Genomic DNA, 12,919 nt, shown 5'->3' with positions numbered 1-12,919 from the left:
AGCTAACATGTTCAGCTGTTAAGATCCAGTAATGTCATTCAAATCATAGAAGTAAGAGAGGGGAGCTTCACATGAGCAGTTCAAGTTTCGTGTTACAATAAATACAATAAAACACATTTTGTTATGATTCGCGACATTCCACTTTGATTATCCATGTCTTAAAAGCTATCAACTAGCACACAGTGTAACCCATAGCAACCTAGGCATCTGTTTTCTCTAATTCATCTAAAGTCACAGCTATAGACACGCCACACGTACAGAAGTACCTCGTAGGATCCATTGAAATACTCATCAACACTAAACACAGCTTGAGTTCTCGCAAGTGCCTGGATCATGTGGGAGAGCGCATACTCCAGTAACAGTTTAGCTTCTACGGTGCTGTTGCAGCAAGCGTGCTGATAAGTGTAGCTGAGACCATCATGCCTCAGTACTGAGACAATACAAAGATCTTAGCTGAGGCCAGAGAAAAAACTGCCACATCAGCAAGCAAGAGTTTTTTTTCTCCCCCAACTGCGTTCCTAAACTGTTTGTAATCCTGTTGTTTCACCAAGTCAGCCTAATATCTCATGGGCACCCCTCCTCATTAATGCCTGCATGATCTTGCTACTACACTGGCACGTAAGCACACACTCACACACTGTATACATGCAGTTACACTCACACAACACGCAGCACAGCTTCCTATGCCCTTAGCCTGCATTGATTTGTTTCTGCTGTGCCTATCACAAAAAGTTTTTGGGTTTTCATGAAGAACATGGAAACAGGCTCTGATGCATTTTAGTGCAGATTTTACTTATACATATATTGGAGTAACGTCTTACACCCTCCTCATAATGTAGCACTTTCCACATGTAAGGTTAGCTTGCTGAGCTGTTTGTTGATAAAAGGCAAATATATCATAGCAAACCACAGTTTAGAAAGTAAAATTGTAACAAAAGCAAAGCATTTTTCCCAAAAAAGTTAGCAAATGTACAGTTTCCCTTTATGTTATCCTACCTTTATACTCAAAAAGGCGTAGTCTACACATTATTCTATTCTAAAGGCACTTAAAAGATATATGAAACAAATAATCAGGATTAAAGGTGTGAAGATAATCAAGTACGTTAATGGGAGATGATGGGATTTGGAGCAGGCAAGAGAAGGTTCAGAGTCAGCCATCATATCTTCCCTTTTCTTCTGTGTTCCCTGCCTAACACCCTCTTTGTGGTCAACACAGCACCCCCAGATTAAGACCTAAAATAACCTGCTGCCTGGCTGATGCAGGAGAAAGGCCTGTGGGTCTTTCTATACCCTGTGATTCTACCTGGGGTAGAACCAAATGTACTGCAATTCTACTAATGCAATCCGGCAGGAATGAGAGCTTAAAGGGTAGAAGATATGTGATAAAAGCGCCATTGTAGCAAATTCTTAAAGTCTGGTTAACTCTCCAGTGTTACTGGCATAAGTACCCTCGTATTTGTCCTGCTTGGTGTCTTTCTGGGACTTTGTTGTTGAATGTCGGCGTGCATTTTGCTGGACTGTGGATGAGATGATGAGTGGTTTGTTATTTGCAGAAGGAGGTTGTCCATCTATGTTGGTAATAGGTATAGATGTCACGCCACTGTGAGACGTGGATCGCTGAGCATGAGAAGTCTCTGCAGAGGGACGTCTTTCAAGGATGTCCACCCTCTCTCCACACCGTGCCGCGTCTCTCTCACGACCAAGCGCTGTGTTGGTAGAGGAACCAGCACTAGCATTGGGTACCATAGTAACGGTACTGCTTGCAGTCATGCTGGTTGCTGGCATCATGCTGGCAATTTCATCAGTGGGTGAACGCCCAATGCTACCATCCACCTGTACCCGGATCTCTGGTGAGACTGACAGTTGGTACTGAGGCACAGGGCCACTGTCACTACTCTTAGGGTAAAGGAAGGTCTTCATTTGGCCTTTGCCTTTAACATTAACTGTGCCACGGTAATCAAACTCATAATCCATGCCACTGAGCACACAATAGCTCTCCTCGCTGACCTGGACACGACACTCAACACCTGTTGTATCCATGCGGCTGGCAATGTTGACTGTGTCGCCCCAGATGTCATAGAGAAGCTTGGTGGTGCCGATCACTCCGGCTGTTAGAGGCCCGTGATTGAATCCGATCCGAAGCTTGAAGCCAAAGCCCAGCATATTCTTATTGAAGTCGTCCACCACACACATCATTTCCAGAGCAAATTCAAAAAGAGCGCGGAGGTGGGCGTGAGGATGAGCTGCATCTGCACACTGCTGCGTATTTAGTCCTGATGCTGCCATGTATGTGGCACCAATGGTCTTGATCTTCTCAATATTCGAGAAGGCAGGCTTCCGTAACAGCTCATCAAAGTCCCCAATTAGCTCGTTGAGGACACGATAGCACTCCTTGCCTCCCTCATAGCTTTCTTCATAAAACTCACTAAAGTTAACAATACTAGCAAAGATTACACCCACATTGTCGTGATTCTTGGAATAACTCTGCGTGACCTTCAGTTGCTCAGCCACATGTATGGGGATGATATTGCGAAGCAGCCAGTCAGCCTGGTCCCTCATGTTCTGGATCTTGATGCGGTGCTGATCAGCTTCCACATTGCCATGGTAATGTAGGCGATAACTGACCTCAAACTCACGATTAAGGAACCAAACTAGGAGAAGGAGCAAGAAAAAGGCGACGCAAACCTCAGGGCCCAGCAGGTCCTGGAGGTGAGACTGTTGGTCAGGGTCTGCTGGGCTGTCAGATATGAGGATGGAGCTGTTGCTGCTGTTGTTGTTCTGTCCACCTGACCTGAATGAGAGAGATAGAGAGGGATAAAGAAATGCAAGGAAACAGACAAACTGAATGTTTGTCAAAATAAATGATATCTGAAAGCATCACAGCAATTACAGAAGCTTCACCAAAATACATTTCTGTGCATGATGCAGGTAATATGTGAGTGACTACACAGTATATCTATAAATATTCATAAAAAGAAGAAAATGTAATGGTTGATGATACATATATGCTTTCTTAGTGAGCATATATGTGGGGGAAAACAAGATGAACAACTGAACAAAATGTGTTTACATACCAGAAAAACAGACTCTGAGCAACACTAGAAGAGATAAAACACAAGTAGCACTAATTAATACATAAAAACATCTCAAGACCTAACACATTCTAACATATACTAATTAGACTTTTAACATGAAAAAGGTGTTCGAACAGAATCTGGCCTTTCTTATTCTGTTTGCTTTAAGTATCAACTACAATTGAATTGAGGGAAAGATCAAATTGAGGGGATAATACATGAGGGAGGCATGATGCCCAAAACAGCGTTTTCGTGGGTGACCTTCTTTTGTTTATAAGAAATCAATTATGAATGAATGAAGGCAAATCTGAAGCAATTGGCCCAAACAGTTAGACAGAGAGGTGGAATTCAAATGGTCAAAGGGAGGCTTTAGATACCTGGGGGTCACTTTAAGTCTTCTCAGTTACACACAGCCAATTATAATTAATGTAGTTCTCAGATTAAACAGTAATTGGAAAGATGGGAGATGCCACCCATGTGTTAAATTGGCAGGGTGGAAAGTATCGGGATGCATGCACTGCCATGTTTTTTTTCTCTCTTTTGCTGCCTTCCTATAACTGTCTCAGTATCTACATTCAAATTCCCGGACAGACTTGTCTCCAATTTCATATAGCGTAATAAAAGGCCCAGAGTGAGACTTTTTTCTGCTCTCATACAGAGAAGGGCGGCTTAGCCATGTCGCATTTCAGAAGTCACTGCTGGCTATCACAACTCAGAATATGAGTCTCATGGATTAGGTTAGATGTTGAAACTTATGATACAGAATTAATGGGTAAATTGTACTTTAAAGGTTTGGGAGAAGATAAGGAAAAAAATTGAATTATGTACAGTATGTCTTTATCAATGCCAACAAAAACAGCTTCTATTTGCAACTTTTTGCCTGCCAAACTGGATACTGGTTTGATTAAGTGGGTGGAGAAAGGCCTGATGAGAGTAAATCAGTTATTTGAAGACCGTCAGGGCATTCTCTCAACTTCATACCCATTATGGTATTGTATCGAATGAGCTGGTTAAATACTTAAATACACTCAAATACAACATTATTTGGTGACACACAAGGAATGGGACAAAATTAAAGAAGTACCAAATCATCTTGAATAGTCCTGGATTGAGATGGTTGAGAATCAAATGCACTTGAGGAAAATAATATCATAATTATACAGTAGGATTTACATGGATTCAACAGATAATACATTAGATGTAAAAGGTAAATGGAAATTGGATGTCAACACCATAGTTGAAGCTGAGGAGTGGGAGAGGTCCTGGATGTCTTGGCATGAATGCTATAGCCCAACTTGAGAATGAGATTTTTACATAACTCCAATAGTCCAATAGTACTATGACAACAAATGTAATCCTCTCTGTTGTTTTAATAGGATTTCTTCCCCAAAATTTGGGATTTTATTGGGGGAAGATAAAAAAAAGGAAATAGGAGAAATGCTGAACTAAGATAATCTGAACTTCTGTCTTCTGTTATATTGTATTTAGCAATGTGAACATATTGTAAACATTTACCTGGAAAATTGGGGTGACTTTGAAAATATGTATAACCTGTCTTATGTCTTTGTATTGTTACTTTTTTATATCAGTATAATTCATGTATGTTGTGTAAGACCTGTTTTGATAAGTGTACAAAAAAAGTAATTAGTCATTCCATCCTCTTTAAATTGTTTGTTCAATGTATTTTAATTATATCATATTTACAAGATTCATGGGCAATAAACTGGTATTTCATACCTGCAGGGAGAGCTGAAGAGCAAGGCAAGCAATGCCAGTCCCACCAAAGTTGCTAAAGTTGAGCGCATCCAGTAGCTGAGCTGGCAGGAGTTACAGTACTGAATGACAGCTATGATGACAGCACAGCAGATGAACATGGTGAACTGGCGAAAAAATAGGACACAGGAACATATTCATTAGACAAAAATATAAAAGTCCTGGAGGGAAACAAGATAACCTTGCAGGTACACATTGGGACTTGAATGGGAGCAAACTAAACTGCTTTGAAGATAGCAGCCAAATAACAAAATCAGAATCCAACACCCTCATGATCCGTTCCTAAAAATTTGAAACTGTAAACCCACCTGGATTGAAAGATGCATGTCACAGGTGACATGGGAGAAGACAGTCACAGCGGGCAGAGACACCAGGACGGCTCCTATAAAGTGGCGTGGTACCCAGCCTGAGATTGCTCTTATCAGTGCTCGGGTGCAATTCAAAGCACTCTCCAGGTAGAAAGCCGTGCTGGAGATGGAAAACAGAAAGCAATGATTGATACACAGATTACTTTGATGTATTAGAGATGATATAAATTAAGTGTTTATCTAATTGTTGAATGTCCCGTTTGAACCCAGATTGATCTCAGCCTGATCACACCCTGAATGATAAACCACTAACCACTCAACCACCTGCGCTCCGACAAATGTATTTTTTTCTATAATATAAAATCTATAAAATATCTGTAAAATAAAAATATGTTCAGACTTTTTTCCCTCCAGCCCCCTTACTTCTTTTTTTGAATTGTTGTGCCTTCATTAGACAGCAATAAGAGGGAGATGGCACTAAATTAGGAAGAGAGATACAACAGAGGCCACCAGATGGATTGTTGCTGTTTATTGTCTTCCCATATCCATCTAATGATCTGATTTCCAACAGTATGAGTACATTTAGAAATATACTAAGTTACACTAATGTTTATGTTTTGAATTAAAAGCAAAAGTCTATGTAACGTAAACAATATGCACATGTCATTATCATGGAAACTAAAAGACAAAACAAAATTTCCTAAACAGTTTTGCAGTTGCAATTTCCTGCAAGCAGGTACACAAAATCCTGTTCAGCCTACATGCAAACCTTGGGTTTCTGATTCCCCCAACCACTATATTCAGTTTCTCACCGTATAGCAAACAGCAGAGCTAGAGCCTCCAGCAGGGCAGCTACAGCAGTTACAATGATTGCTGGTGTGGACGGAGTCAGCTGGGTGACTAGTGGTCGAAGGAAACAGGCCAGTGAGAGAGCCAGAAACACTGAACAGCAGAGCAGCAGGTCCAGGAAAGAACTGAATGTTGGACTGGCAAGAGTCTGCATCACTGCTAGGTTCTCCACCTGGTACAGACCAGTAATGCAGACGAGGAGAAAATCAAAGAAGATGTAAGAATATTAATAAATATACATGTAAGCATGAAGTATTGATGACAATTAGAACTAGAATATATTTATTATTATAAGTGCAACATTGAATCGACAAAAAAGTCTCATTGTACAGAATGAGTTGCAAATAAATAATCAAACAATCAATCATAATGTAATGACTTTTGTAATTCTGTACTGAAAACAATCCCCAATCAGGTCAATGACTCATTATACTTAACAATGTAGCAACAGTTGCAGCTATTAAGATACAAGACGCATGTCTGATTTTACACCAGCAGAGGGCATTGCAACCTCATACAAAACTACATTTAAGGTCCTGCAGTGATTTGTCTTTGCCGCAGTCTTGACCGGTCTGGTTATACCACAGCAGTTTTAACAGGCTTCCCAGACAAAACACAGACCCACAGAGAAATACAAACAGGAAGTACATCAAATATGCAGAAACAGGGAGATTCCACACCGACATATGTCCACAACAGAGACTGGATGACTGCAGTCATGTAAAGACACCAGTAATCTAGGAGTGTGTTATGAAACTCTGAACGATTGTCAGACTGCTGTCAGATGAAGTCAAAAATACACACACACGTGTATGCATCATTAAATACACAGGCATGCAAGCGCCGTTATGTCACACACAAAAAAACACACATACCTCCTCCTGGAAGTTTATCCGGTAAGCAGACTCCAGGGTCCCCTCCAGGAAGGTGAGGCTCAGCTTGTTTATGGGAGGTCTGTAGAAGTAGTCTTTCATAAGGCTGTGACAGGCAGAGAGGATAGTCAGTAGCAATTATGTACGGTGTTACAATAACTACCTTAAAAGCAGCCGACAAATTCACATAATAACTGGCTTCATCCACTACTCTAACATCCATTATTAACTCCTTGGAGCACTCACCTGTCTTCTTTGATAACATCCACAAAGTGGGCATCACTCCTCTCCCTGAAGTTCTTGGAGCGTAGAGGGATGAGCGCTGAGTGGTCCATGCCCATGGATCCTCCACCCCATGTCTTCTTCTCCTTCTCCTGCAGCATCTCACACAGTGATGTCTGGCTGTTGTTCAAGGCTTCCAGTTGAGGACTGAGCAGGCCGTTCAGAGCCTTGGGGCTGCGCCCTGCAGAAACCACTGGAGAACATTTCAGCATTGTAGAGTCCTAGGGTGAAAAGAGGAGAGAAAGAGGTACTGAATTTCCAAATATTATATCATTGCTGGCCAGTAATAATAAGAGGCAGTCCAAACAAAACATTAAGCTAAAAAGTTTAAATAAAGTACTACAGTAACACACTTTCATGTGCGCGTGTCTGTGGCACACTTTAACTGGGACTGATGGAGTTCTATTTCTTTGAACTATTTTTGAGTCCGCCTTCTTGCTTCTGGGCATAAGTAAATGAAACCAGACTTGGTTTATGATGCCCCAGTAAATTGATGGAAAAATAACTACATAAAATATACTATATTGGACAGACAAAGACTCTTGTTCACCTGAAAAAGTCAAACATGTATCATCTTAGACAAAAACAGTTAAAAGTCTCATCTGTTTAATTCAAGCAACAACAACGGGATAACCTTGCTGCTATTGGTCTTGTGGTCGTCATGGCAGCCATTATGCACCGCTCCTTCCTCCAGAACCTGATCCTCCCCTGGTATTAGGACCACACTGCAGGATAGACAGGGAGACTGCGGGGAGGTAGAGATCGGAAGGGGACAGTGTCGGAGGGAGTTGCACCATATGGGTAGAAGAAAGAAGAAAGAGATTTAATAAATTTGAGAGATACAGCTCAAGGAGAGTACATGAGCAGTTAAAAAACATGTTGAGATGACATGAGATGGAGATCAAGGTGGATGACAAAATGACATAAGAGAAATGACAAAACACGTGTATTAGCTGTGATTGCAACAGCACTGCAGCAACAAAGGGACAAAACTTGTCACTTAAACATAAACTAGGGATGTAGTGACAAGTCTTTCACTCACTGCACAACATTTTACTGGCTTTATTTCAATACTACCAAGAGCAGCAGCAGCCATTGAGAAACGGAAATGGAGATGGAGAGTAAACAAGAGCTGTCTGCATGGGCTCAAGGTCTTTATTTTCACCCCACTCACCCATTTCAAACAGAATGGAAAGTGTGCACATATGAGAGAGAGAGATCTGTGTGATAGTTATGCTGCGCTCTGACTGACCATGACATGTTCGACGTTCTGTGGAGTACAGAGTTGCCAAAACTCACACACACACACAGTACATAATGTAAACACAGAGACTGCACGCTATGTTTACCTACATGCTACATTAAACGAGCAAATGTTCATTACCGCACCTGGCCTATAAATCCTTTCACACCATTCAAATGTCATTAAGCCTTTTTCAAGATCCCAGAGTGTGACCCTTCACAATGAGCCATATCTGCTTTTGTGTGCGAGCCATGCACAAGATGAAAAGCTGTAAATGGAGGAGTCACCAGGCAGAAAGGCTTGAGACGGGCGCCCTGTCTCCCTGCTTGAGTGAGCTCATTACCCCCAGTGATTCTGCTGCCTCCTATCATCCTCAATCTTCGTCGTATAATTTTTTTCCCCTCCCCACCTACCCCTCCCCCCCTCCACCTGGCCTGGCAGAGAGCTGAAAGATCTGCGCCTGGATCATGCAGTGCACATCTGTACAGACAAAGGAGGATTAATTGGAATATAAGGCACAGTGGTGCAGGCTTTTTTGCAGGATAATTATAAAGGAATAATGTGATGCAGTGTTATGATGAGTCCAGTATGACCTTGTAGCACACTTTGGAAGCACATGAGAAATTCCCCTTGAAGGCAGAGCTAAGGAGGACATAATGGATGGACATGTTCTGGGTTGATGAGCACTACGGGTCAGTTATTATGTAGATGGCTGGCCGGGGAGAATAGCGCTTTTGATTGCCTAATTAATAAGATCTTGCTGTTTTATTCTCAGATTCTTATTAATAAGGATTTAATTAGGACTGAAAAAAAGGACTGGGGTGCTACACAAGTGGGACATGAAGGCATGTGTGAGGGTGCACACATACAGGTGCACATAAACCAAAGAGGGAGATCAAAGAAGATGCTCTAACTACACAAGGTGCCCAAGGTTAATATCATGTAATGGGATGGAACAAATGGGAATGTTAAGATGTTAGGTAATAGCAGGGATGGAAGCTATTCTGGTTCACTTCCTCAAGGTAAGACAAAAGGAAATTCATCTCATGAAAAAAAAAAATCAAAATATTTATTAGAGATTCTGCAACACCCACATAAACAAAAGCTTGAGAGCATAGATGAACATCAAAGAGGCTGTAGGAGAACATGCAGCTCAGTGTTTTTATTCAGGCAATATAGATACGCAATGGAAAATGATCCTAGAAATATACTTAATCCCTGACCCAACTTTTTTATCAAATAAGGTGTGTACTCACCTTGGCTCTTTCTGCGGGCAGGGTGCCGGCAGAAGGGCCTCCATCCGGTGTGTGCACCTTGGGCGTTTGGCAGCGAGGATCTGTATGCTCTGGTCCAGCCAACCCCAACTGGGAGCAGCTACAGAGAGAATGTGGCTCCACTTTCCTTCTAGAGATCAGGTAAGTCCTAAGGCCTGGAAAGAGACACAAAGAGAGAGAAGGAGTGAGCGATGTCACTGGTAGATCAGTTCTTATTCTCAGATGTAAGAGGAACAGGCCTGCACTGTGTGGATGAAGGCTTTTTTATTTGTGAGAGTTGCTTTAGGATTCAGCAGAAACTCAGAACCCAGCAGGATGAATTCCCTCTGTGAATTATATAAGAAAAAGTCCTCAGAGGTTCTGGCAGAAACAAAGAATCATGAGAGGATGAAGCACTTAATATCAATCTCTCCCAGCTGGAAAAGCCAAGGTCATACACATGAGTCATCCTTGTTACCATATACCTATATACATAAACATGACATGTGGTGTATCTTTGGTGGATTTAGTATTTTTTTCTCCTCTTGAAAATATGACAGATGGGAATAATGGAGTGCTACAGAGACACACAGCCAACACTTCTGTCAAGGTCCGCAAATTGATTTTGTCCATTGCCATTTCTTCTATCAAAGCCTCCTGAATTCCTGAAATCCTCTCATATATCCTTCTTCTATTTTCTCTGTAATGAGATAATTACTCTTTAATTTATATGTTGTGCAGGTGCACATGTGGAGTTCATGCATGTGTGGCCACCGACCATGAGACAGTTCCACTTTCAGACACAACCAAGCCAAGGCCAAATATTTGAACACCTGTGTTCTCCCTCGTCTACCCACGTTATCTTTTCCATAAGTCCTAGAAGTGTGTCTATGTGTTTGTGCAGCCTTTAGCCCAAAATTCAGCTGAACAGTTCATTAAAGACAATAGCAACATGTGGTAATATTGAGGTCAGTTCTTTTAATTAACTGTTGATGAACACAAGGGGTTTGACTTGCTGAGCTGACAAAAACAAAGATGCCTTAAAATACAAAAGCTTGTGTGTATTTCACACTCAGACAGATTTCTTATTTCTTTTCTGCAGCCTTAGACCACTGAGTCACCAGGAAGCTCCTACTGAGCGATTTTAATCATGATTGCGGACATATGGCTCACTTCCTGTTTGGGTCTATGTTGCCAACTTTGTCGCTCAGATAGATACACAGACATAGACAAATAGAGAGGCTGTAGCTATTGAGTCCACCTCACTGAGACCAAGTGTATGGGACTGAACAATTCTTCCACATCTGTCTGCAACACAGCTTTTTGTCACAAGGCAGGGGTGACAAGCTGCAACCACACTAACAGTTGGTTGTGTGTGTTTGTCAGCAGCACAGGTAATACCTGTGACCGGTGTGTGTAGCCACATAATTCAACAGTCTGTGAAGCCACAGCCTTGGGCTCTGAGCACTGTCTGCCCTAAGTACTTTAGACAGGCCTGCCACTGCCTCGCCTCAACGGAGCCACCCTGAGGCGGTACTTGCTGACACACACACACACACACACACACACACACACACACACACACACACACACACACACACACACACACACACACACACACACACACACACACACACACACACACACACAAACACAGACGGAGAGACTGCATGCATGACACAAGTTGACAGAGACTCTTTTGCAAAGATACACACATAACTTAAGGGACAAAAAATTAGATAAGCAAGAAGCAGGCATAAAGAAAAAGAAAGTAAAATGCACAAAGAGACGGAAGGTAAACACAAGTGTGATGATGAGACGCTCACAAAAGCACTCCCCCTCCAACCACCTACACACCAAAGCAAAAATATAAACACACAACTAGCGGAGGTGTGGATGGACAGCTTGGTTCTACCTGGGTCGATAGCCAGGTGGATGAGGATTCAAGGATGGGAAATGAAGGCGGTAAACAGCAGTAACAAAGAACTAATTCCACACACTGATTTCAATGGCACAGCAGAATGGCACAGCAGAAGAGAAGGAGGCGGCAGGAAACTGAGGGGAGCTTTTCACTGCTTCTGACAACGAGAATGTGCGAGTGGGACTGTGTGTCAAATATGGATCCGGAGACACACACACACATACACACACACACACACACACACACACACACACACACACACACACACACACACACACACACACACACACACACACGCACACACACACACACACACACACAAGCACACACACGTTGCATGCGCACAATTTGTTGACGGATTTCATTAGCTTGCTAATCAAATTCTTCCCTGCCTCCCACTATGACACACATGGACTTCTGCTTCTGCTCATGGGTCATTGGGCTTATTTTTTCCCTTCCCTTTCTGTTTTTCTCCTCTTCCTGTGTCTTTCCCTCAATTTCAAACAGGCTGCCCATGATCCTGAGCATGCTTTCAACACATACAAGTTCCACGGGTTAAGATAGCTCGAAATGAAATATGGAAAACAGCAAAGAGATGTCAAACGATGCCTAATTTTTCTCAACGCTGTGGGTATAGAGTTGCATAGGTGTTACTTTTTTCCTGTCTGTTCACTCAGCCAGATTGGGAGCACTTGAGTCAGAGAAACAGTCATGTCCATTTCGAGTTGAAACACACAAAACTACAAAAGTATGAGTCACACTGTATCAGAGTCACGATTCATGCAAATCCTATATCTTCTGTTAAAGCAATGGTGACTGCTGAGTAATAATAAAACTTTATAAGACGGGGACCAAGCCACCTAAACAGAAATTACTGAACCATTCAGTTTCATTTCCCAACACTGTAACAGCTTATTAAAGATAATGAAGTGTTTCAAGCTGGATAATATGCACACCAACACATTAATCTAGAGAAAGGGTGGAGACGATTTAATAGTGACTGAAGGAATGATGACCCAATATTTTAAAAAGAAACACAGTTAATAAAGCAATTACAAAGAAGATGCCGGACAAGAATGCAAATGAATAAAATGCCACAGGAGTAAAATGCGTCAAGACTCATAAATAAAATTCATAATTCAAAATAAATGTGTTCCTGGATTGATTTAAGGAAATACACAGAAACATCATGCATCAAACAGAAAGAAAAAAATCTTAATTTGGTCTTCAGGGCACCCCTTTCATCAGATTAAAGAGGAAAAACATAGGTAGTGCTTCAAGACAATATTCCATAGCCATGCCTTTCACATGTGGTCATATGTTACTTTGATCCCATCTTGCGGA

At 41.8% G+C, this 12,919-nt stretch overlaps 1 protein-coding gene across 1 annotated transcript in view; it reads right to left on the bottom strand.

The window, feature by feature from the left end:
• Positions 1–1,172: 1,172 nt before the first annotated feature.
• LOC133999379 (adenylate cyclase type 9-like) overlaps positions 1,173–12,919 on the bottom strand; it is a 28,332-nt gene continuing 16,585 nt past the window's right edge. The window contains exons 2-10 of the mRNA XM_062438598.1: positions 9,658–9,830; positions 7,793–7,903; positions 7,123–7,379; positions 6,880–6,982; positions 5,968–6,176; positions 5,156–5,315; positions 4,812–4,954; positions 3,075–3,098; positions 1,173–2,791 (exon numbers count right to left, since the gene is read on the bottom strand). Coding sequence (XP_062294582.1) covers positions 1,408–2,791; positions 3,075–3,098; positions 4,812–4,954; positions 5,156–5,315; positions 5,968–6,176; positions 6,880–6,982; positions 7,123–7,379; positions 7,793–7,903; positions 9,658–9,830 — 2,564 coding nt within the window. The 3' untranslated portion in view covers positions 1,173–1,407. The remainder of the gene's footprint in view (positions 2,792–3,074; positions 3,099–4,811; positions 4,955–5,155; positions 5,316–5,967; positions 6,177–6,879; positions 6,983–7,122; positions 7,380–7,792; positions 7,904–9,657; positions 9,831–12,919) is intronic.

The sequence above is a fragment of the Scomber scombrus genome, chromosome 18 (assembly GCF_963691925.1).
Source record: "Scomber scombrus chromosome 18, fScoSco1.1, whole genome shotgun sequence".
In the NCBI taxonomy this organism is placed as follows: domain Eukaryota; kingdom Metazoa; phylum Chordata; class Actinopteri; order Scombriformes; family Scombridae; genus Scomber; species Scomber scombrus.
Note: the sequence above shows the minus strand (reverse complement) of the source record. Positions and strands in the feature narration are given on the sequence as shown.